The 20,707-nt window shown below is 41.7% G+C and overlaps 1 protein-coding gene across 2 annotated transcripts in view; it reads left to right on the forward strand.

Moving 5' to 3' along the window:
• TASP1 (taspase 1) overlaps positions 1-20,707 on the forward strand; it is a 1,724,078-nt gene that overhangs the window by 562,016 nt on the left and 1,141,355 nt on the right. For both annotated transcript variants that reach the window (XM_044056205.1, XM_044056211.1), the window contains exon 8: positions 6,225-6,331. In XM_044056205.1, the coding sequence (XP_043912140.1) occupies positions 6,225-6,331 (107 nt within the window). The remainder of the gene's footprint in view (positions 1-6,224; positions 6,332-20,707) is intronic.

Here is a 20,707-nt window from a genome sequence, read left to right on the forward strand (position 1 = left end):
CTAAGGATAAAGCAACAACTAATTCCAGTCCTTTTAAAGGAAAAATCCACGGCTCACTCAGTTCTACAGCTTTTGGGTTCCATGGCAGCCTCCATCACCATTGTTCCCCTGGCCAGATTTCACATGAGGCTTCTACAATGGCTACTGCTCACCCAATGGTATCCTTTTCAGCATCCTCTTTCAGTCATGATTCGAGTAACCCACAGGTGCAAACAGGATTTAAATTGGTGGATGACGCACAATCTCATACAATGGTCTCGCCACTTCTCCCCCCAGCAACTCAAGGCCACAGTGACCACGGACGCCTCCCTGATGGGGTGGGGTGGGGGGGCGATGTCAGGGACAGACAGTCCAAGGCACGTGGTCCCAACTGGAGGCCCATCTGCATATAAATGTTCTAGAGCTGAGGGCGGTGCTTCTGGCGTTGCAAGCATTCCATCCCCTGCTGCCGTCTGGGCCAATTGCGATTCAATCAGACAATATGACGGTGGTCTGGTACATCGACAAGCAAGGTGGAACGAAATCTTACCCCCTTTGTCAAGAGGTCATGAGGATATGGCAATGGGTGATGGCTACCAACCCTTTTCTTCTAGCAACGCGCATTCCCGGGAGTTCCAACGTGATAGCAGACAGACTCAGCAGGTGCATTCTTCAACCTCACAAGTGGTCCCTGAATCCCCTTTGTCGGAACCAACCCAGAGGGTTTTGGAACTGATTAAGCCTACACTGCCACTATCGATTCTTCCTCTGATCCGATTCGGGACTTCGGAGCCAGAATGTCCGGAGCTGATCGTAGTGGAACCATTGGAACCAACACCTGTACTAGGATCTTCGGCCCCGACTACTGCTCCAAAGTCCTCAATTCCATCTGAACTCAAGTCTAGAAGCTGACGCTCTCTAGTCAGGCCTGGGGAGGACAGTTGGATTGGATATTTGTCGGATCCAAACATGCTTCTTGGGGCTTCGGCACAGGTGAGCTCGGCTCCTACATTGGCCTCAAAGCAAACCCCCTTGGTTCTGGGGATGCCTTCCGATTCTTTGGATCCGGGAGCTTCCTCAGATTAAGGGCGGTGGGGCCTTCGAGGTGATGAGGAGAGTGCTGTCTCCACAGTCATTCCACTCTCAGGTCTAGTCATTCCTCCCCCAATGGCACTGGTGCCCGTCTGGGCACCACTGCTTCCACAGAGACACGGAGACCCTAGGCCTCAGGATGCCCCATTGGGTGAACCCCCCTCTCTTCTGAAACCTCTCCAGAATACCCTTCTGAAGAGGTCCTTCATAAGAGACTATGTAAGAGGAAGCATTTGGACTCCCCAGAGGAGTCTGTCACATCTGACACAGACCTTGATGAGTCAGAAGGGACCCCATTGTCACCCTCTGAGGTTGTCTCCTTTGCAGACATCCTAGAAATACTTAGAGAGGTGGCTGGAAGCACATCAACCCTTCTGAGGAGTCTGTCTACCTGAAGGCTTTTGGGTCTCGCCCTTCTGCCACTTGGGAGTCTCTGCCATTCGATGGACTAATGGACGTAGTTTGTCGAAAGGCGTGGGAGTCTCCAGACTCAGTAGAGCCTGTCCCTTAAAGGTCAGATAAATTCATTACATCTCCCACCGATAAAAACATTCTTATGAAAGGTGTTCCGAGTAGATGCTATGGCAGTGGCGGCGTACGTCCTCTTCTGTCCATCCTCCGAACAGAGAGTCTCGTACGATGGACAGATACAGAAAGCCCACCTTTTCTTCAGCGACCTTTACGCTCAGGTCCCTGAATTATCTCACTCATTTTACCAGATTGCAGAGAGATCTAGTGAAGGAGTTACGGGATACTCTCCATGGTTTAGTAACTTAGGGGTTAGCTGAGGGGGTAACAGAAAAAGTTTCTTCCCAGCTCTCCACCTTGAATTCAGTGGTAAACTCATCCATGAGACTCATTTCTTATGCAGCTGATGGAGCGAGTAGGGCAGTGGGTTCAGGAATTTCCTTAAGAAGGCATTCCTGGATGTACTTGTGTGGCTTTGCGGAGCCCTTTAAATCTTCTTTTGTTTACACCCTTTTCGATGGCTCGTCATTGTTCGGGCCTAAAGTCAAAGACACATTAACCAGGTGTGAACAAGAAGTAAAAACTCTCTCTCTGCCATAGGAGTTCATTTTTTTCCTACCTTCTGAATTTTATCCAAAAGGTCAAAAGGGAGGAAAAATGTGGTTTTGTGAATCCCAGAGAGTTTTTCAGGATACACGTGGTGATTCTTCCCCCAGGGGCAGAGGGGGAAACAGTAATGGAAGACACAAACCACGCAGCAGAGGGGGACTGCAAAATCAGGGCGACAAGGGGTCCTTCCTTGGCAAGCCCTTCCAGCGCTCCTGAAAGGAGGCCTGCCTGTCCGTCTCTGGAGGCAGTCAGTGGTCGCTTATCTTTGTACGCAGAAGCCTGGCAAAAATAACAAAAGACAAATATGTACAAAGCATCGTATCCAGAGGTTACTCCATACCCTTTTCCTTCCTCATTGCAAGCATAAAAAACCATCCCGGACGTTCCACCCAGTGAAAGGGAACAAGCAACTCTAGAAATACAAAAGTTGCTAGACAAAAGAGTCATCCAAACAGTCTCTGCAGACCAAATAGGATCCTGAACTTACTCAAGGTTCTTTTTATTTCCAAAGAAAACAGGGAACTGGAGACCCATCCTGGATCTCCGCAAATTAAACAAATCAGTAAGAAAGGCAAAGTTCCACTTGGTAACACTGCAGTCAGTACTCCCTTTTCTGGGACAAGATGATTGGATGTGCTCTATAGACCTCCAGGATATGTACTACCACATAAAAATGGATAGGCGATCCAGGAGTCATTTCTGCTTTTGGCTGGTAGCCAGTCACTACCACTTTTGAGCTCTGCCCTTTGGTCTCACTACAACCCCCAGAGTGTTCACCAAATGTATGGCAGTAGTTACGGCTCACTTGAGACACCTAGGATTCCGGGTGTTTCCGTACCTAGACAACTGGCTCATAACCACCACCACTGAGCATCTACTAATAAAAACGAGGGGCACCACACTAAAGCTCTGCTCTCAGTTAGGGATCGCAATAAATTATGAAAAGTCTGCCTTATTGCCATCTCAGCATATTGTTTTTATAGGAGCAGACTTGGATACTACAAAAATAATGGCAAAGCTTCCCCCAGAAAGAGTACAAGTCTGTTGGCATCAGGTCATAAACATACTTTGCAAGAGGAAGGTTCAAGCAAGAACAGTCCTGAAAGTGTTAGGGACCATGGCAGCAGCAATAAACTTGATTCCATTGGCGCGTCTCCACATGAGAATTCTACAGTGGCTGCTGTTCAGTCAGTGGTCCATGCAGGAGCTACCCATGTCCCTCCAAATTATGAGGATGGACCTTTGTTGGTGGCTTCACTCCACTCATGTGACTTTAGGTCGACCCTTTGTTCTTCCACAGCCTTTATCCACAGTGACCAAGTACGCTTCCCAGATGGGGTGGGGGGACATTATTGGGGAAGGACATTCCAAGGCACTTGGCAGATCATGAGGCCCATTTACACATCAGTGTCCTGGAGATGAGAGTGGTGGTTTTAGCGTTGCAAGCATTCCAAGACTCTCTTCCTTTAGGAACTATTGCAATACAAACAGACAACATGTCGGTCTTGTGGTACATAAACAAAGGAGGAACCAGATCTTACCCCCATTGTCAGGAGGCCCTGAGAGTTTGGGAGTAGGTGACCTCCTCCTAATGCTTTCTGATAGCAATGCACATCCTGGGGAAATCCACTGTGATAGTGGACAAACTCATCAGGGCGATTCTGATGCCTCACAAGTGGTCCCTAAAACAAGAGATAGCGGAAATGATTTTCCGCAAATGGGGCTAGCTTTGCTGCAGTCTTTTTGCCACGTCTATGAATGCCAAATGCAGTAGCTATCTTGCCCTAATCCCCCCTCCGGGGGAATCACCAAGGGATGCACTTGTACACGATTGGCCTTTGGGTCTCCTCTGTGCCTTCCCTCCCTTCCCATTGATACCCAAAGCTCTTCAGAAAGCTAGCTCCTTGGGAAGGACCTTGATACTTATCACCCCTTACTGGCCTCGTCAAATCTGGTTCCCGTTCCTTTGGCCTCATCTCCAGGAGGAGCCGTGCATTCTGGACTCAGTTCCAGACCTTCTGACTCATGTGTCGGGAATGCTGCACCCATCCGTTCACATCCTCAAGTTGACAGCTTGGCTGCTCCGATTCCAAACATAGCCAGGCTGCCCGATCTTTCCCCTTCAGTGAAACATATCTTGATTTTATCTCATAAGGCTGCAACGAGAAAATTGTATATCAGCATATCTTGGGCCTTGAATAATCATATTGACCCTTTCTCTGCCCCTATATCTTCCATACTGGAGTTCTTGGCAAAACTGTATCCTAAGGATGCCGCTGCAGCTACTATTCGTGTTCAATTAGCAGTGATTTCAAACTTCTATATAGGTGAATCGGGGCCGAACCTGATGTCCCACAGACTTTGTAAAGCATTCCTGAGGGTACTAGTCTATTAAGACAGCCCATTAAACCACCTCTAGCACCATGGGACCTAAATTTTCTATTATCCCGTATGATTCTTCCTCCTTTTGGACCTGCATCATCCTGTGATTTGAAGCTTTTAACTTGGAAGACAATTCTCTTAATAGCTATCACTTCAGCTAGAAGAGTTTTGGAGTTACAAGCATTGTTTGCCAAATCCCCCGTATAAGCTGTTCCACAAAGACAGAGTGTCTCTACGAACAAACCCGTCCTTTCTACCTAAAATATGTTCAGAATCTAACTTAAACCAAGCCATAGACTTACCAGTTTTCTTTCCCAACTATGGCAATAAGGCAGAATATATGCTACATCAACTAGATGTACATAGACAATTACGTTTTACTTACATAGAGTGAAGGACTTTAGAAAGACTGACCAATTGTTTGTGTCCTTCTTGGACTACAAGAGAGGTGCTTCAGTTACTAGGGTCACTCTTTCCAGATGGCTATCAGATTGTATTACATTTACCTATAAACTGCAGAGCAAAGAACTTCTTGACAAAGTAAAAGGTTATTCTACAAGAGCTATAGCTATATAGATCTCTTCCGCCTTCTAGGCAAAACTGCCAATTGGTACCATTTGTGCTCTGGCAACATGGGCAAGCCCTCATACCTTTATTACTCATTACAAAGTTGATTTGGCCTCCAGGGAGAAGGCCTCTTTTGGGTCCTGAAGAATATTATCCCTTGAGCCACCCAAAAAAGATGGTGCTAGGGATGCTCTCCCAACCAGTACAGAATGAAGGTGAGATAGGACAACATCACATAATGAAGTTATGTTCTCACCATAACGTTCCATGTGTGGTGTCCATCTCGCTCTCATTCTTACATCCCACCCTCCTTCCACCAACCATTAGTTCCTGGAGGACCGTGCGGATACATTTGGTGACTAATACTGTCTGACCCTCTTCATAGTTCTTTAAAGTAGAAAGTTTCTTTATATGTTCCTGTTGTTATACCAGCAAACAAGAGCTGGAGAGTTTCCTAGAGCATCATGGGATAGGGTATCAGCCACGAGCTAGTGAAAGACCTCAAGGTTTTAGATAAGGCCGAGTCGGAACCGGGGATCGGTTCCGAACATAACCAGTATGGAATGAAGGCGAGATGGACAACACACATGGAACATTATGGTGAGTACATAACTTCTTTGTTTAAATGCCAAATTTGCTTTTTGACGGTTGAGTAGATGATTTTGTGTTTATTTTGATGTTTCAGTACCAGTTAAAAAGATTAAAGGAAATAATATTTTAACAGTTAACAATTTCAGTGCACCCATAAAATAATAAGTTACTGTAAGAATTTACTGTTGGCAGATGGCAAGGCCTCTGAATTCTGAAATATATTAACGTGATCATATATCCTATTTTTTGAACATGCATGTTTTATTTTATATGTTTCCTTTATATACAAAACCTTGTTTTTTAATAAGTTCAAACTATAGAAAAGTTTTTGTCTTGCCAACAGTAAAGAAAGAAACATTTGAAGAATGACATTTTTTAGTACAGAATATCCAGCTTTATCCTGTCATTTGAAAATGGCACTTTATTTACTTGACCTATGCAAAAATGTACTCCTGTTTTCTTGACTGATGCAAAAATATAGTCCTGTTTTTGTGGCAATAATGTGTAATTAATGCTGTTTTTGATGTCTTCTGCAGAATTCAGTGTAGCAGCATTTAAGAGGAACAAACGAAAATTGGAATTGGCAGAGAAGGTGGAGACAGAGCTAATTCATTGTAAGAAGAGACGACAGTCATTTGAACATGTTAGTATGCTTTGTATTTACTGAGCTTTGGTCATGAAAGTAAGCTTTGCTGGATTCTGAACAGAATATGAAGAAGTCCTATAAATTATTTTGTTATTGTCCATGTATTTAATTTGTAAAATATTGCTGCATTTTCAGCCATATTTATTAAAAATACATTCATTGTAACCTATTATTTCTTCACTTGGCCCATTTTTACAAGTCCTTGTAAAACAGTTAATGCTAGGTAGTAGATTTAGTTTTGTTTCTACTGGTGTGTAGGGGTTGTAGCCTAGAGAATAATTCAGTGTTGACTGATGGACACGGCAGTGAAGGAACTTGCTCGGAAAGTAGCATTGGGTACTGATTCATAGTTTCATAGGTAAGTAATAGGCTAGCTGCCCTTGTCGACCTAACCATTTCCATTTTGATGCTTTAACTGACCTATCCCATTTGGTGTTACATTGGCCTTACCCATTCCATAGTCGGTAACTTCATATTACCCCTAATGACATTAAATTAAATCATACCATAAACATGAATAGACTCATGCATTGAATAAAGCATTTAAGAACTGCCTGTGCCTATTAGTAGTACAGCGGTCAGTCCTGGGATAAATGTTTTGCCCATCCGTAGATCCAAGTTGTGCTTTTGAATATGGGCAAGAATGGGCTTTTTTTATGTGGATGGGGGATTATACCTCTCAACCTCTTTAGAAATCTGGACAAAGCCTGTCATAATTCAGGGACAAAAGCTGAAAAATAGGGACAGATTTTAAATATTGCTCTTATAAAGTTAGAAAGCTGCTAGAATAACAGGGTTTATGTTAGCATGCATTATTTGAAAGATTTGAAGTCTGAAACTCAAATGTAAGTCATTATTTTGTGACTTCAGTGCTCGGATCATCTCGGTGATTTGCCAGAAAACCACACATTTTATGAGGAACAGACCAACAATTTGAGCAAAAATCTGGACATTCTGCAAAAATCTGGACAGTTGAGATGTAAGATGGGGATGTCCACTGATATCCCTCTTTCATATCTCAAGGAAGGGATTAGGAGTTACCATTGCTGGGACATCCCATTTTGGAGACCAGAAAGATACCCCCTGGTGCAGAAGTGCTTGTCATGTGCTATGCAGACAGCATAAAGTAAAATGTCATTGCACCTGTAAAAAAAAAACATCAGCAGTGCTGCCATTTGTGTCCAGTGCATGTTTAACACACAGGATTAGCCTGGCTAGTAGTAGCCACCTTGTTCTTGGCTTGCAGTTCCCAGTATTCTAGCTGTAAGTTTTGTTGCTGAAAGACAGTTCTGCCCTAGAAAGGAGGGTCCCATTTGCTGTGATATAAAAGTGCTGGCATGATCAGGTCTTTAAAGCATGAAAACTTGATTATGGTGGGAGCACAATAATAGGAATGGCAGGTAATTGTTAGGGTCAGTTTTTCAGAGTCATTTATATTTTTGACAAACATGGTTACTTAACACACAGTTTCAGTAACAAATTTTAAACATGAGCTTGGGCATCTACAAATGTTATAGAGGAACAAAGCCCTGACTTTGAGTCATTTGACTTGATATATTGAACTGCAAGCCTTCATGAAACTCAAATATTTTCTTATTTTCACCAGGACAGAGTTATGCTCTGGACAAATTCCTTCTTCATGCCAAAGGTGCTGTCTGAGGTTACTCTAAATTTGTGTGTTCATCTCCCTGCATTCTTTCCTTGACCTCAGAATCAGGGGGAAGGTATCTCACATTAACTTGATGTTCACAATCAACTCAGATACTACCTGGATAGGACCAAGACAGAAAGTCCAATCAGCTTTTTGTAGCCTTTGCTAGTAACAAACTAGGAAAGCTTATCAGCAAACAAACCATTTATGAGAGGATTTCCAACTATATTGCCTTTTGTTACCAACAATATGGAAAACAAATTTCGCAGTGGATTAGATCTCATTCTACCAGGGCTACTGCCACTACTAGTGCATTTTTAGAGTGGTCCCCATCAGGGGAGTTTTAGAAGCAGACACTTGGTCCTCTCTCCATACCTTTACTAAACAATGCAATCTTGCTGTTTTTTCCAAAATCTGGGCAGGATTTGCTTTCTCCTCCAGCCTCTTCCTTTCTCAACTTTGGGAATTCTCCTTTATAATAATTACTGTAACGCTCAAACACAATGAACATAATTCAGTTGTGTCTACTTGCCATAAATGTAAATGTTCAACTGTCTTCACTGTTGCAGTATGTCTTTCCTCCCTCCCCTCTGTCATTCTTTAAGACTGGGGTAGGCATCCCTTCCCCTTCCCTTCTCCCATCCTGCCTTCTCTTCTTTCCTATTAGGTCCACAGTAGGAACCTCTGTGTGCCTTGTGCTCTGGGCATGGAGCTTCACTTTTGGGGTTGGGGGGCACCTTTTTTTCTGCTGAGGCAGGAAAGACCTGTAAGATAGTACTGGATGATGACCCTTGTACCCATACGTCCTGAAGTTAAATGCAGGGTGTCTGCCAGCCAAGGAGGAGGGAGTTAATTCTCTGGTACTTGGGTTGACCCAGGGCTACCGCAGCAAGAATAACCCATACGTTAATTACTGCGATAGTGAAGACACTCAGACATCTGCGTTTATGGTTAGTAGACACTACTGTACTTTTTAAATTTCTGTTTAGTATCTAAACATGCCTTAAGGAATGTATATGATTGTGCAGATACTGTGTCTAGAGGTACTGCTGCTTTTACTTTTTTGAGGAGATATGCATTGGTGCATAATCAAAAGTATTCTGATGAAGTAAAGTCTTACATTAAATTCTGCTTTTGATAAGGTTTTATTTGGCCCATCTGCTACTATGGTCCTCAAACAATTTGTTGAGAGAGGAAAATTAATTCAGGAAGTTTCCAAGATTTTCAGGCCCCCACCTCTTACAAATCTCCCAAATAATTTTTACATCTAGAAAATAAAATAAAACAAACCCTGCCATCTCAACATCAACAGGGAAATAGAAAAAGATGATAGGAGCGGAACAACATGAAAGAAGGATCTTTTCTTAAAAAAAGACAGTCTACAACTTCACACTGACTAAACTAGCATTCTCCCCCACAACCTCCTCCCTTCTCCCCCTATCATGTAAAATCCGTCCCAGCAACTGGCTCTGTATATTCTCTTTGGCAAGGAATTGCTGTTGACTCTTGTGTGTTAAAGGTGGTTCAGGAAGGATGCATTTAGGACTTCCTTTCAGGGGAGTTCCTTTCCACCCTCCCAACCAGACATCATTTTTTCCTTAGATTCTTTAGCATTTGATAACACTAGAAGTCGTGAAAACAGTGGCTTTAAATCAAATGAGCAAAGGCTTCTGTTTCAGAATATTTATGGTTACCCCCCCCCCAAAAGAGTCTTTTTGGAGACCAGTTGTTGTTTTTTCTTTTCTAAATTTGTATGTGAAGGTTCAAAAATTCATGATGTTGACGTTTCAGAATCTTATCTGTCATTCCCCAGGGAAGTCTTATGGTAAAGTTAGATGTAAAAGATGCATACCATGACGTTCCAATAGACAAAGGCCTCATACTAATCCCTTAATATTCTCTACCCCACCACTCACCCCTGTCTCCTGGTTGCAGCAGAGTACTATTTAAATCCTACACCCTTTTTCAAGCCATTTGTATAATAAATGCACTGCACACACTTCACTATTTTCTACCTTCCTTCTAATACTTTTCTCAATCTCTGACTACTGTAAAACACCCTCAACAGCTCATTTCAAGAAACATCCCTCCTCCGATAGTCTCACATCCTGATTTCACAACCCCTCAGTTTTTCAGAACAAATCTCCCACTTATTATTACAGTATCTGAAACTTAGCTTAAACCTCATGTTAGAGATTTTTCCTCCAGGCTATAAAATTCACTCTGACAGATTGCACAAAAAGCAGGTGGTTTGGTCAATTGTATCTTACAAGTCTCTCATTCTTTCTCCCTTTCCTATCACTGTACCTAAATTCCACAGTGCAGAACTGGTTATCTGTCTTCTCAAATTAAGTAACCACAAGAATCTGTAAATTATTGCCTTCTGTATCCTCCCTGGAAACAATATCCTCCTTCTGGAAGATTTCCTTTACTGGATATCCAATAACACACCCTACGAAACCATTATCCTGGTGATGTCAATATAGACTGATGGTTACTTAAGTAAGACTGCCCTTGTCATAGTATCAACCTATATGGCTTTTCACAGCTCATAACCTTCCTTTCACTCCATAAAAAAATAGCAAACAATGGTACCACTATAGAATGGATCTTGGTTTTAAATCCTAACCATATTCACTCTCATGGCATTCTCCCAGATTCTGTCAGCAGCCACCATCACAACTATGTCCACAGAACTGTAACCCTTCTTCTCAAGCAGTACCTTTATAGACAAACCCATAATCTTACAAAATTTAACCCTGATGTTTCCAGTGATACCTTAACAATCCCTGAAGTTGGTCTTTTCTCCACACCTTAACTCTAAGTGATGCAGTACATAGTTTTAACTGATTATTTCTTATATTTCTTAATGTCCCTTAAGAAGGAGAAGCATTAAAACCAATCAGACCCCCTTGGCTGTCCCATCTAGGAAAATACTTATGCAACAGAGAGGTAAAGGTTGGAGAAATGGCAAAAATACAAAACTCCTGTCCAGCTACAAATGTCTAAACAACACTGAAATCTCACCAAAAATAAGTCAGTACTGAAAGGAAACACTGTTACCTACACCTTCAAATTAACCATAAAAACAATCCCAAGAAATTCTGATCATCTATTAACAAAGTCCTTCACCCTGGAACTGTTAGTGTCCCAGCCCCCTACCCTGATATTCATCACACTGAAATGGCTGCCAGAGGACACTCCTATTTCAAGGACACCATAGCTAATCTCATAAATGGCTCCTTACAAACCCATTCTGTCCTATACAACCTCCCACTTCCAATATTAGTTGTTTATTTATTTATTGGCATTTGTTTACCGTGAAATGCCAACTGAGCAGTGCTTTTTTGAACAGAGGTTTGGAGAGAAAAGCTAAAGCTCCATTATAGAGTCATCATGATATCATTTGCATTGTTTCATCATTTGCAGACAGTCTTATTCATTATTCAGACATCCTTGATATCAGTTGCATCATTCACAAACAGTTTTGATTAAAAATAACAGTTACATGAGTTGTACATTAATATTTTTAAAGACATGGAGGTATATGCAGTGCAGTATCATCAGTATGCATAGATTGTCAGGTTTTATGTCAGAATATTAGTTATTATAAAGAGTTGTTCAAAGTCTCGGACACAGATAGGAGAGCAGCACAAAGAAAGGAAGGTGGGGAGGAGGCACAGGGAAGATAAGAGATGAGACGATTGAAGAGGGTGTAGATGCACTGATAGTACATTATGGGCTGGATTCATGATGGCTTGCACGGAGTCTAAGAGTAGAGTAAGACTCCATGCAGCCATCATGTCCGACGAGCGATCCAGGAACAGCCTGCAGGGGTGTGCAAGAGAGCTCCTAACACAGCTCTTACACGGACAGGGCGGGGACATGCAAATTACCTCAATTGCAGCTGAAAGGCATGCAAATGAGGTAGATTTTAGATTCAGGAAACCTGAACCTGTCCGAGTAAGAGTAGTGTTATTTGCAGAAATGTACTCAGTTGACAACTGAGTACCGTTCTGCAAATAGCAAAATGGAGCCGTGACAGCTCAAAATAAAGGTTGCATCCAGTAGAGGAAACATGCCAATGGCCAAATATATGGCCATTGGCAATGTTTCCTGATGCAAAATAAAAAAAAAATTAATTTTTTTTTTTTTTTGTCCGATTTCCGATGTTTAAGCGTAGCGCAGTGCTGCACTAAAGGGCTGTGCTCTAAGAACCAGAAAACTAATAATAAAAATCCACAAATGTGGATTTTATGTGAATTTGTAATGTACAATGCAAGTCAATGGCAGGCTGAAGACAACATGGCTACCGAGTAGGGGTTGCTAAGCGGGGAACCCAGACTAAGAGATGTAACCAAGCATTAGTAGGCAATCCTATGCAAATGAGGGTAAGGATAGTGAATCCCAAGTCTACATAGCAAATGAGCACAGTCAGTGGAGTGTAAGACTAGGATAAGGGGAGTAACAGAGTAGGATATAGGTGACATCATGAGGGGGGTATGTATGAAAGAAGCTAATCTCATTGGAGCAGAGTGGCATGTGTTAGCTGTCAGTTGCTCATCACTGGAAGAGGTGTGTCAGTAGGTATCCTAGCTAAAGTCAAGAAATAGAAGGTGCACACTGTGTCCGCCCCCCTGAGGGAATGGAAAGGGAAAAGGAAGCACAACAAACAGTTGGAAGTTAACCAGGGAGAGTCAGCAGAGCTAGCAGGTGGAAATAATCAGAATCAGGCAATCACACAGGCAGTACACAAACCCAGCCCAGCCCAGCACTTAAAACTCTGAAAACAACAGCCCATTATGTTTCTGTCAAGAGACACTGCAACACTGGAGTTAACTAAGAGAAGTGAAAACTTAAAAAGCTTAACTGACAAAAAAAATGTTAGTGGCTGCAGTTGCAAGCAGTGTCTACTGTTATTAATGTCAGTATTCATTGTGTAATACCCCACCTCTATACATGACAGCAGTACTTTCTAGAGGGAGTGAGACTGACACAGCTAACATACATTGCACAATCATGAACTTGCATAGAACATATTTAAGAGCTATGGCGTCTGCCCCACTCAGATATGCTAGTGTTTGTAGTGCCCTGATACTGTGTGTGGTTTGTAAAGTGCTTCTGTAACGTTATTATTTGCTAGAATGACTGCTTCTCTTATCACTGTCATGTAATGCAATTCCACAACACTGGCTGTTAAGGATTCACAGAACAGGCTTTGTCTAATGGCCTTTCTATTATTCCTGTACATTCCTTCATTGTAAGGAATGATATATTTATTACAGCATCAAATTATTTTAGATCTGCTGTGGCTTAGTAATAATTTAAGCAGTCTAGTGTGTCCAAGGTCTAGGGTTCGAGACTGACAGGGGTGTTTTATGTTGCAGATGAGCAGACTACAAGCCTTTTAGCTACAGGTAAAACGTTGAATAAATCAACTATGGTAGTGGAACTCAGTCAACAACATTCTGAAAGGTTACACTGGGCATGCTCACACACATAGGCCATGTCAGAGTATAGCAATGGTCCATACCTATCAGGCAGTTACAGGTGTCAACCCAGGAACCACACACTATCCAGCAGTCTGGCCTGTGCACACAGCTATATGACAATAGACACATATACAATATAGTCGAACCCTGTCATAATCACATCTTTGCTGCGGATACCCAAGTTGTTCATAGAAAGTGGGGAAACAAAGACGATAAACACCTGCAAAGGGTATCATCAATAAACAGGTGTGAATCCTGAACATTATCATAGGTGCAGAGTCTGATCCTAGGCTATCTGCCCTAGGGCATGTACACACCTAGACAGAGTGTGTCTGGCATGTGCAACATGTCCAATTTGAATACTGTGCATGTGAAAAGTAGGTCACACAAGATAGCCCATATATGTACAGTCCATTGTGCATCTGTGTAGCAGGGACACAGAAGATATCCCATGGCCAAACATACAATCACCCATACACCTGTCCAGCTGACTCACACAGAGCCATTGGACACCTTCCCACACACATGGCTCATTCCTGCAATTACTACAGACATTACCATGACCAGTTCGAAGATATCTGCAACCTACAAATGTGGCAGGTGAAAAGGAAACACCCAGTAAAACATATAGCGTGCCGTGTTAATGCCTGTTTCTGTAGTATCATAACATAGTTAGGTAGGGGTTTGAAACCTGCAAATGCTGAATGTGTGTGTGGGGGGGGTGTTGTGTATGTGCGTTACATCCTTTGAGAGGAGTGGACTTTTTGTAGACTGCAGACACAATGAAGGAGTTACATTCTTCTTTGGAAAGTCTGGTGATGTCAGCATCCTACAAGTATAGCAGGTGTAGACAAATGCCCAGTAAAGCATATAGCATGCCGTATTAATGCCTGTCTTTGTAGTATCATAACATAGCTTAGGTAGGGGTTTGAAACCTGCAAATGCTGACTGTGTGTGTGTGTGTCACATCCTTTGAGAGGAGTGGCCTTTTTGTAGACGGAGCTACATTCTTCTTTGGAAAGTCTGGTGATGTCAGCATCCTACAAGTATAGCAGGTGGAGACAACTTCCCAGTAAAGCATATAGCGCGCCGTGTTAATTCCTGTCTTTGTAATATCATAACATAGTTAGGTAGGGGTTTGAAACCTGCAAATGCTGAATGTGTGTGTGTATGGGGGGGTGTTGTGTATGTGTGTCACATCCTTTGAGAGGAGTGGCCTTTTTGTAGACTGTAGACACAATGAAGGAGTTACATTCTTCTTTGGAAAGTCTGGTGATGTCAGCATCCTACAAGTATAGCAGGTATAGAAAAGCACCCAGTAAAGCATAAAGTGTGCCGTGTTAATGCATGTCTCTGTAGTATTATAACACATGTAGATAGGGGTTTGAATCCTGTAAGTGCTGACTGTGTGTTGGGGGGGGGGTGTATGTGTGTGCAATTCTGTTTGAAAGGATTGGGCTTTTTGAAGACTGGGAAAACACACTGAAGATGTATATTCCTCTTTGGAAAGAGTGATGATGTCACCACCCTAAAAATACAGACGGAGAAGGGAAACCACCCAGTAAAGCAAATAGCGCGCTGTGCTAATGCATATTTCTCTCTAGTATCATAATGCACTTAGGTAGGGGTTTGAATCCTCTACACGCTAACTGTGTTTGTGTGTGTAATTCTGTTTGAAAGGAGTGGGCTTTTTGAAGACTGGGAAAACACACTAAAGATGTATATTCCTCTTTGGAAAGACTGATGATGTCACCACCCTAGAAATACAGACAGAGAAGGGAAACCACCCAGTAAAGCAAATAGCGCGCTGTGCTAATGCATCCTTCTCGTGTCATAATGTACTTAGGTAGGGGTTTGAATCCTGTACACGCTAACTGTGTGTGTGCAATTCTGTTTGAAAGGAGTGGCCTTTTTGAAGACTGGGAAAACACACTAAAGATGTATATTCCTCTTTGGAAAGAGTGATGATGTCACCACCCTAGAAATACAGAAGGAGAAGGGAAACCACCCAGTAAAGCAAATAGCACGCTGTGCTAATGCATCTTTCTCGTGTCATAATGTACTTAGGTAGGGGTTTGAATCCTATACACGCTAACTGTGTGTGCGCAGTTCTGTTTGAAAGGAGTGGCCTTTTTGAAGACTGGGAAAACACACTAAAGATGTATATTCCTCTTTGGAAAGACTGATGATGTCACCACCCTAGAAATACAGACGGAGAAGGGAAACCACCCAGTAAAGCAAATAGCACGCTGCGCTAAGGCGTTTCTCTCTAGTGTCATAACATACTTAGATAGGGGCTTGAATCCTGTAAGCGCTGACTCTGTGTGTGTGTGTGTGTGTGTGTGTGTGTCAGTCTTGGACAATGCGGTGTGGGTTTTGCTTTTACTATGTTATGACATATTATGATTACAACAGTAAGTGCATTGCACACATCAGGTATCTGCATGGTAAATATATATGTGTACATGTTTCCTTAATCAGTACATAGGTGTGAAGCCTGCATACTACATGAATACATTTGTTGCCATTGACAGGTTGTGCCGCTGTTTCTCAGATCGTAGGTCACATATGTATGTCTGTGACAGGGCCATCCACTGTTGTGATCTGTGGCCAGGGACATCTGTGCCACACACACCCATGACAGTTACTTAACAGTAGTGTGAGTGAGGGTATATGCCTGGGGTATATGTCAGACATGTTCATACACAACAACGACTGACAATAATAGACCATCTTTATAGGTGTACAACTGCCTTGTGGATATGCATCCAGGCCTCTAATGTCTCATGTGACACACCTTGGGACTCCACAATACCTATGGATATGTGGATACCAAGGGACACATGACATAACATGAGGCTGTATGTACACATTGGTACCCAACATACATGTTGAGGGCTACCACCTATGTGGTACTGACGGGATAGTAAGTATAGTACATGTGGATGACTATGCCATAGTCGGCTTACTGCTATATAGCATGTATCAGATGACAGGCATCTGTCTGTATGATTCCCTTGTGTAGGATATGTATCCCTACAGTGCCCTGGTTGGCGCGGTGCGCACGTCCGCGCAAACACATTGCACTGGATAAAGCGCTGCTAAACTTTGGGCAACCCTATTTAGCTGGGTAAAGCACTGCTTAAATCTGGAGCCTTTAAAATATATATTTTCTTTAATAATAAATTGGCCATTTCACTGCTTTTTATAATATATGTCAGGTATTATTTCATAAACTGATTTGGAACATAAAAAAAATAAATAAGAAAGGTAGTGGTGGGACTCAAACCGTGAATGCCTACTCTTTGGGCTAACGCTCTACCATTACACTATTGTTACTTGGCAGAATTTGAATAATTAGTTCTTATATGCTATTCACTGTCACAATTGCTAACTGTGGTTAGGCAATGGGCACACCCGCACACACACGCGCAAATACGGGCATACCTCTCAACTGTACAGATTTTCACAGAATGTCCAAATTTTTGCCTTATATTTTTGGTCCATTTTTCATAAAATTGTGGCTTTCTCGCAAATTATTAAAGATTGAAGTTAGAAAATAATGACACATTTGAGTTTTAGACTTCATATCATACAGAACATGCATACTAATGCAAAACCTGTTATTCTATCAACTTTCTAATTTATAAGAGCAATATTTACAACATGTCCCTATTTGTACCAGTTTTGTAATGGCTTTGTCCAGATTTCTTATTCTAAGAGGTTGAGAGGTATGCGGGCAGCTATATCGTGGATTAAATAAAAAAAATTAATATTTTACGTTTTATAACTTTGATTGGGGTTTCCAATGTCAGGGAGTGTGCTGTTGGGTGCAAGTACATTTGAGCGACATTGCTCTTGTGTGCTGACATTGTGCTTTGTAACAACTTGCAGGGGCGTGTCCGACTGCTGAGCAGTCTAAATGTTCATGCCCCTTTCATACTAAGTCTGTGTAAGAGTTACTGATGAGTCAGTGTGCCCTCATGAATATTCATGGCTCGCTGATGTCATACTGTTCAACTGCAGCCTCCGTGTAAGACTTATTAAGTCTTACACGGAGGATTTGTGAATTCTGCCCTATGTTTTGTGCATCAGAGAGTTGTGGTACAAATTCATATAGCTGTATTAGACCAGCTTAACCAGAAGTGGCAAAGGTGTAGAACCGGTTGCTTCATCAGTGGGGAGAGTTTTAAGTGGAACCCAGTTGATTTGGAGCTGGCAGAAAATAAAAATTTCTTTCTTGAAGTTACTGAGGTTTCTTTCTGCGTCATAGTGATGAACCTTGTGGAGCTGTTTGAGGTGTCTGATTGTGTAGCTTTGGTGGAGGTTATACAGGCCATCAGGCAGAGTGCACTTCTGGCAATATTGTTTGGGGTGAATGCTTGAATCTAGTCTAGGATGGATTCTTTAGATGTGGCCTTGATCATTCCATTTGGAGTCTTGATCAATTGAGAGAAGCTGTATAGCTGAATTGAATTTGTTGGATTTTTTAGGGATGGCCTTTGGTACTCAGTGTTAATATCTCTTAGCAAGATGGTTTCCAGTCTTCCAGGAAGTGAGTATTGTTACCAGAGAGTATGTATACACCTCTGATGGCTAGAGATTTGTGAGTATTCAGTTTGAGGACTGAGATGAGAGGTACAGCAATTATTGAAAGTGGGTACAGTATCATGGTAAATGGAGAGATCTAAAACATTTCTGTAGAAAACAGAAACTCCCATCTGCTTTTTTGTTGATTTTGTCTAGTGTGAGTATATTATAACCTGATGGGAGTATTTCTCTGTCTTTGTTAATTGGCTTTAACCAGATTTCTGGTTAATATTGCCACTTTCTCCTTACAGTCTGCCTCCACTCTTCCTGTGCTAACATTCTTGCTACCAAATACCACGAGCTTGTCTCCGCCTGTACTGCCTCCGCAGCCTGCATTCTAAATTATCAGTCCAAACAAGAAACCTATGTTCCATCCCTCTGAAAAAATTCTATAGCATCCCTCTTCACAAGGGAGGTAGCTACAATCAATTAAACAGTTTTAGACCAATTGCTATTCTATCTCCCTTCTCTAAAATTCTTGGAAAATGCATTCACAGACAACTTCCACATACTTTTTAACCCCCACTGAACAGTTCATAATATATGAATGGCTTTTTTATCATTCCTCAACATCATCCTCAAGGCCAGAAATCTGAACAAACTTGTCTCCCTCTCTTCTTTGATCTTTCCAAAGCATTCAGTTCAGTTTCTTATACCATATTGCTGTCCTAATGACTGTAATTGGTCTCTCTTACACAACTATTTATTTTGCTTTCTAGCTACCTGACTGATCAATATCAATCTGTCAAATGGCTGTCTTTTTATTTCTCCTTACCTAGCAGTCACCAGAGGAGTACCACAAAACTCTGTCTTCAGACCTCTTCTTTTCAATGTATCTATTAATAATATACACAAAGCCTTCCTGAAAGCTTATTCTATGTAATATGCAGATGACTGCACTTGTCTGCATATCTGACAGTTTCCCTCACCTTCAAACCATAACTCAGTCTTTTAACTCCATCAAAAACTGTCCAAATGACAGTCTGCTTCTCCTTACCCCTCCCAAAAATACTTTTATTCCTCTCTAAATCTCTAACAAACTCCAAAGAAAACTTCTAAATATCCTTGCTGAAGAGCACTAGTATAGAGTTTGTCTGTACCAAATTGCTAGGTGTCATTTTGACATCCGCATTAAAAATTCTATCAAGAAAAAAAAAAGCACCAAAAACTTGGTATGCTGTACAGAGCTAAAACATTTTCTATCTACACCCTGTTGATTAATTCCAGCTTGTTCCTATCTCCTTCCTTCTCTACTGTATACTTCACCCATCCTTACTGACATCCATACTGCCCAGATGCTATAACAAAGTGGCAAGGTTTGCAGCCAGTCAGCCCTATGAAATCACATCATTGCTCCGCACTAGAATCCATAAAATGGCTTGAACTACCACACTATCTTAAACTCATCCAACTCCTCCCTGCTTACAAAATATGTAAACCCTCATCCAACTCCTCCCTGCTTACAAAATATGTAAACCCTCATCCAACTCCTCCTTGCTTACAAAATATGTAAACCCTCATCCAACTCCTCCTTGCTTACTAAATATGTAAACCCACATCCAACTCCTCCTTGCTTACTAAATATGTAAACCCACATCCTGCCCAGCTGTCACTACTATACTAGACCATTACCACTCAGTCTATCCCCTGCACTCTTCTGAAAAACAGCCCCTTGCAATTTACAAACCAAACAACTTTGTAGGACATAGTTTATAATCGTACACTGTGGCCAATGCTCAAGACATAATTCCCATGGACATTAAAACAGTATCTACTGCTAACCTGTTTAAACACTCTTTGTAAAAGAATTTCTGGCTTTTTACTTGTACTGGTCCAGGCTAAAACACCTACATTTCCATACTTGCCATATACCTTTCCTTTACCCCTCCCCACTCATTCTGTCAGTTTGTCTACATCAATATCTTGCTTTATTTCAACCCTTCTGTACTGTTCCTTCCACTTCCCTTGCCACTTTCACCCTATGTTCTCTTATCCCCTGCCTGTTTCCCACTATCTACGTTTTTACCTACCTCTGCCTGCACTCTAAATTTACTTTGTAGTTTGTGTTAATTGTCTAGACTGTCATATGTATTTCCATTGTTTTTATATAAAATATTTCTCTCAGTCTGTAATTATATTGGATTTCTGGTTGCTGTTGTCATACTCATTTTTTTATTAATTTATGTTGTAAATCTGTAAATGGATCTTTTCGCCCTGAGCCTCTTCAGAAAATGGGTCAAGTCAGAATTTCCTGGTAAATAAATGTCAAATAAAATTAATTCATCTTCACCATACCAATCTCCCCAACCCTTTATCCTCTTTCTCAAACCCAACCTATAATCAAAAAAGCATAGTCTAATTTTCATGCTTAAATTTCTAGCAGTTATATACCAACAGTTATCCTTTTTCTAATAGCCAGCATTGAATCCACTTCTTTTCTGGATCTTACTATGCCTTCAACCACTATAATAGTATCCCACAAACCTTCTGTCATGCCGCATGTTTAATGCAGGAACTGTCCAAAATAACTTATCCAATGCCCGTGACATTATAGCCACCACTGAATTTTGGCTTAAAAAGGATGACATGAATTTGTCACTTTTTTTAGGTTGTATTTACATTTTAGATGCTAGGCTATAG

Source organism: Protopterus annectens, chromosome 1.part2 (assembly GCF_019279795.1).
Source record: "Protopterus annectens isolate FY-2018-M chromosome 1.part2, PAN1.0, whole genome shotgun sequence".
Classification (NCBI taxonomy): Eukaryota; Metazoa; Chordata; order Ceratodontiformes; family Protopteridae; genus Protopterus; species Protopterus annectens.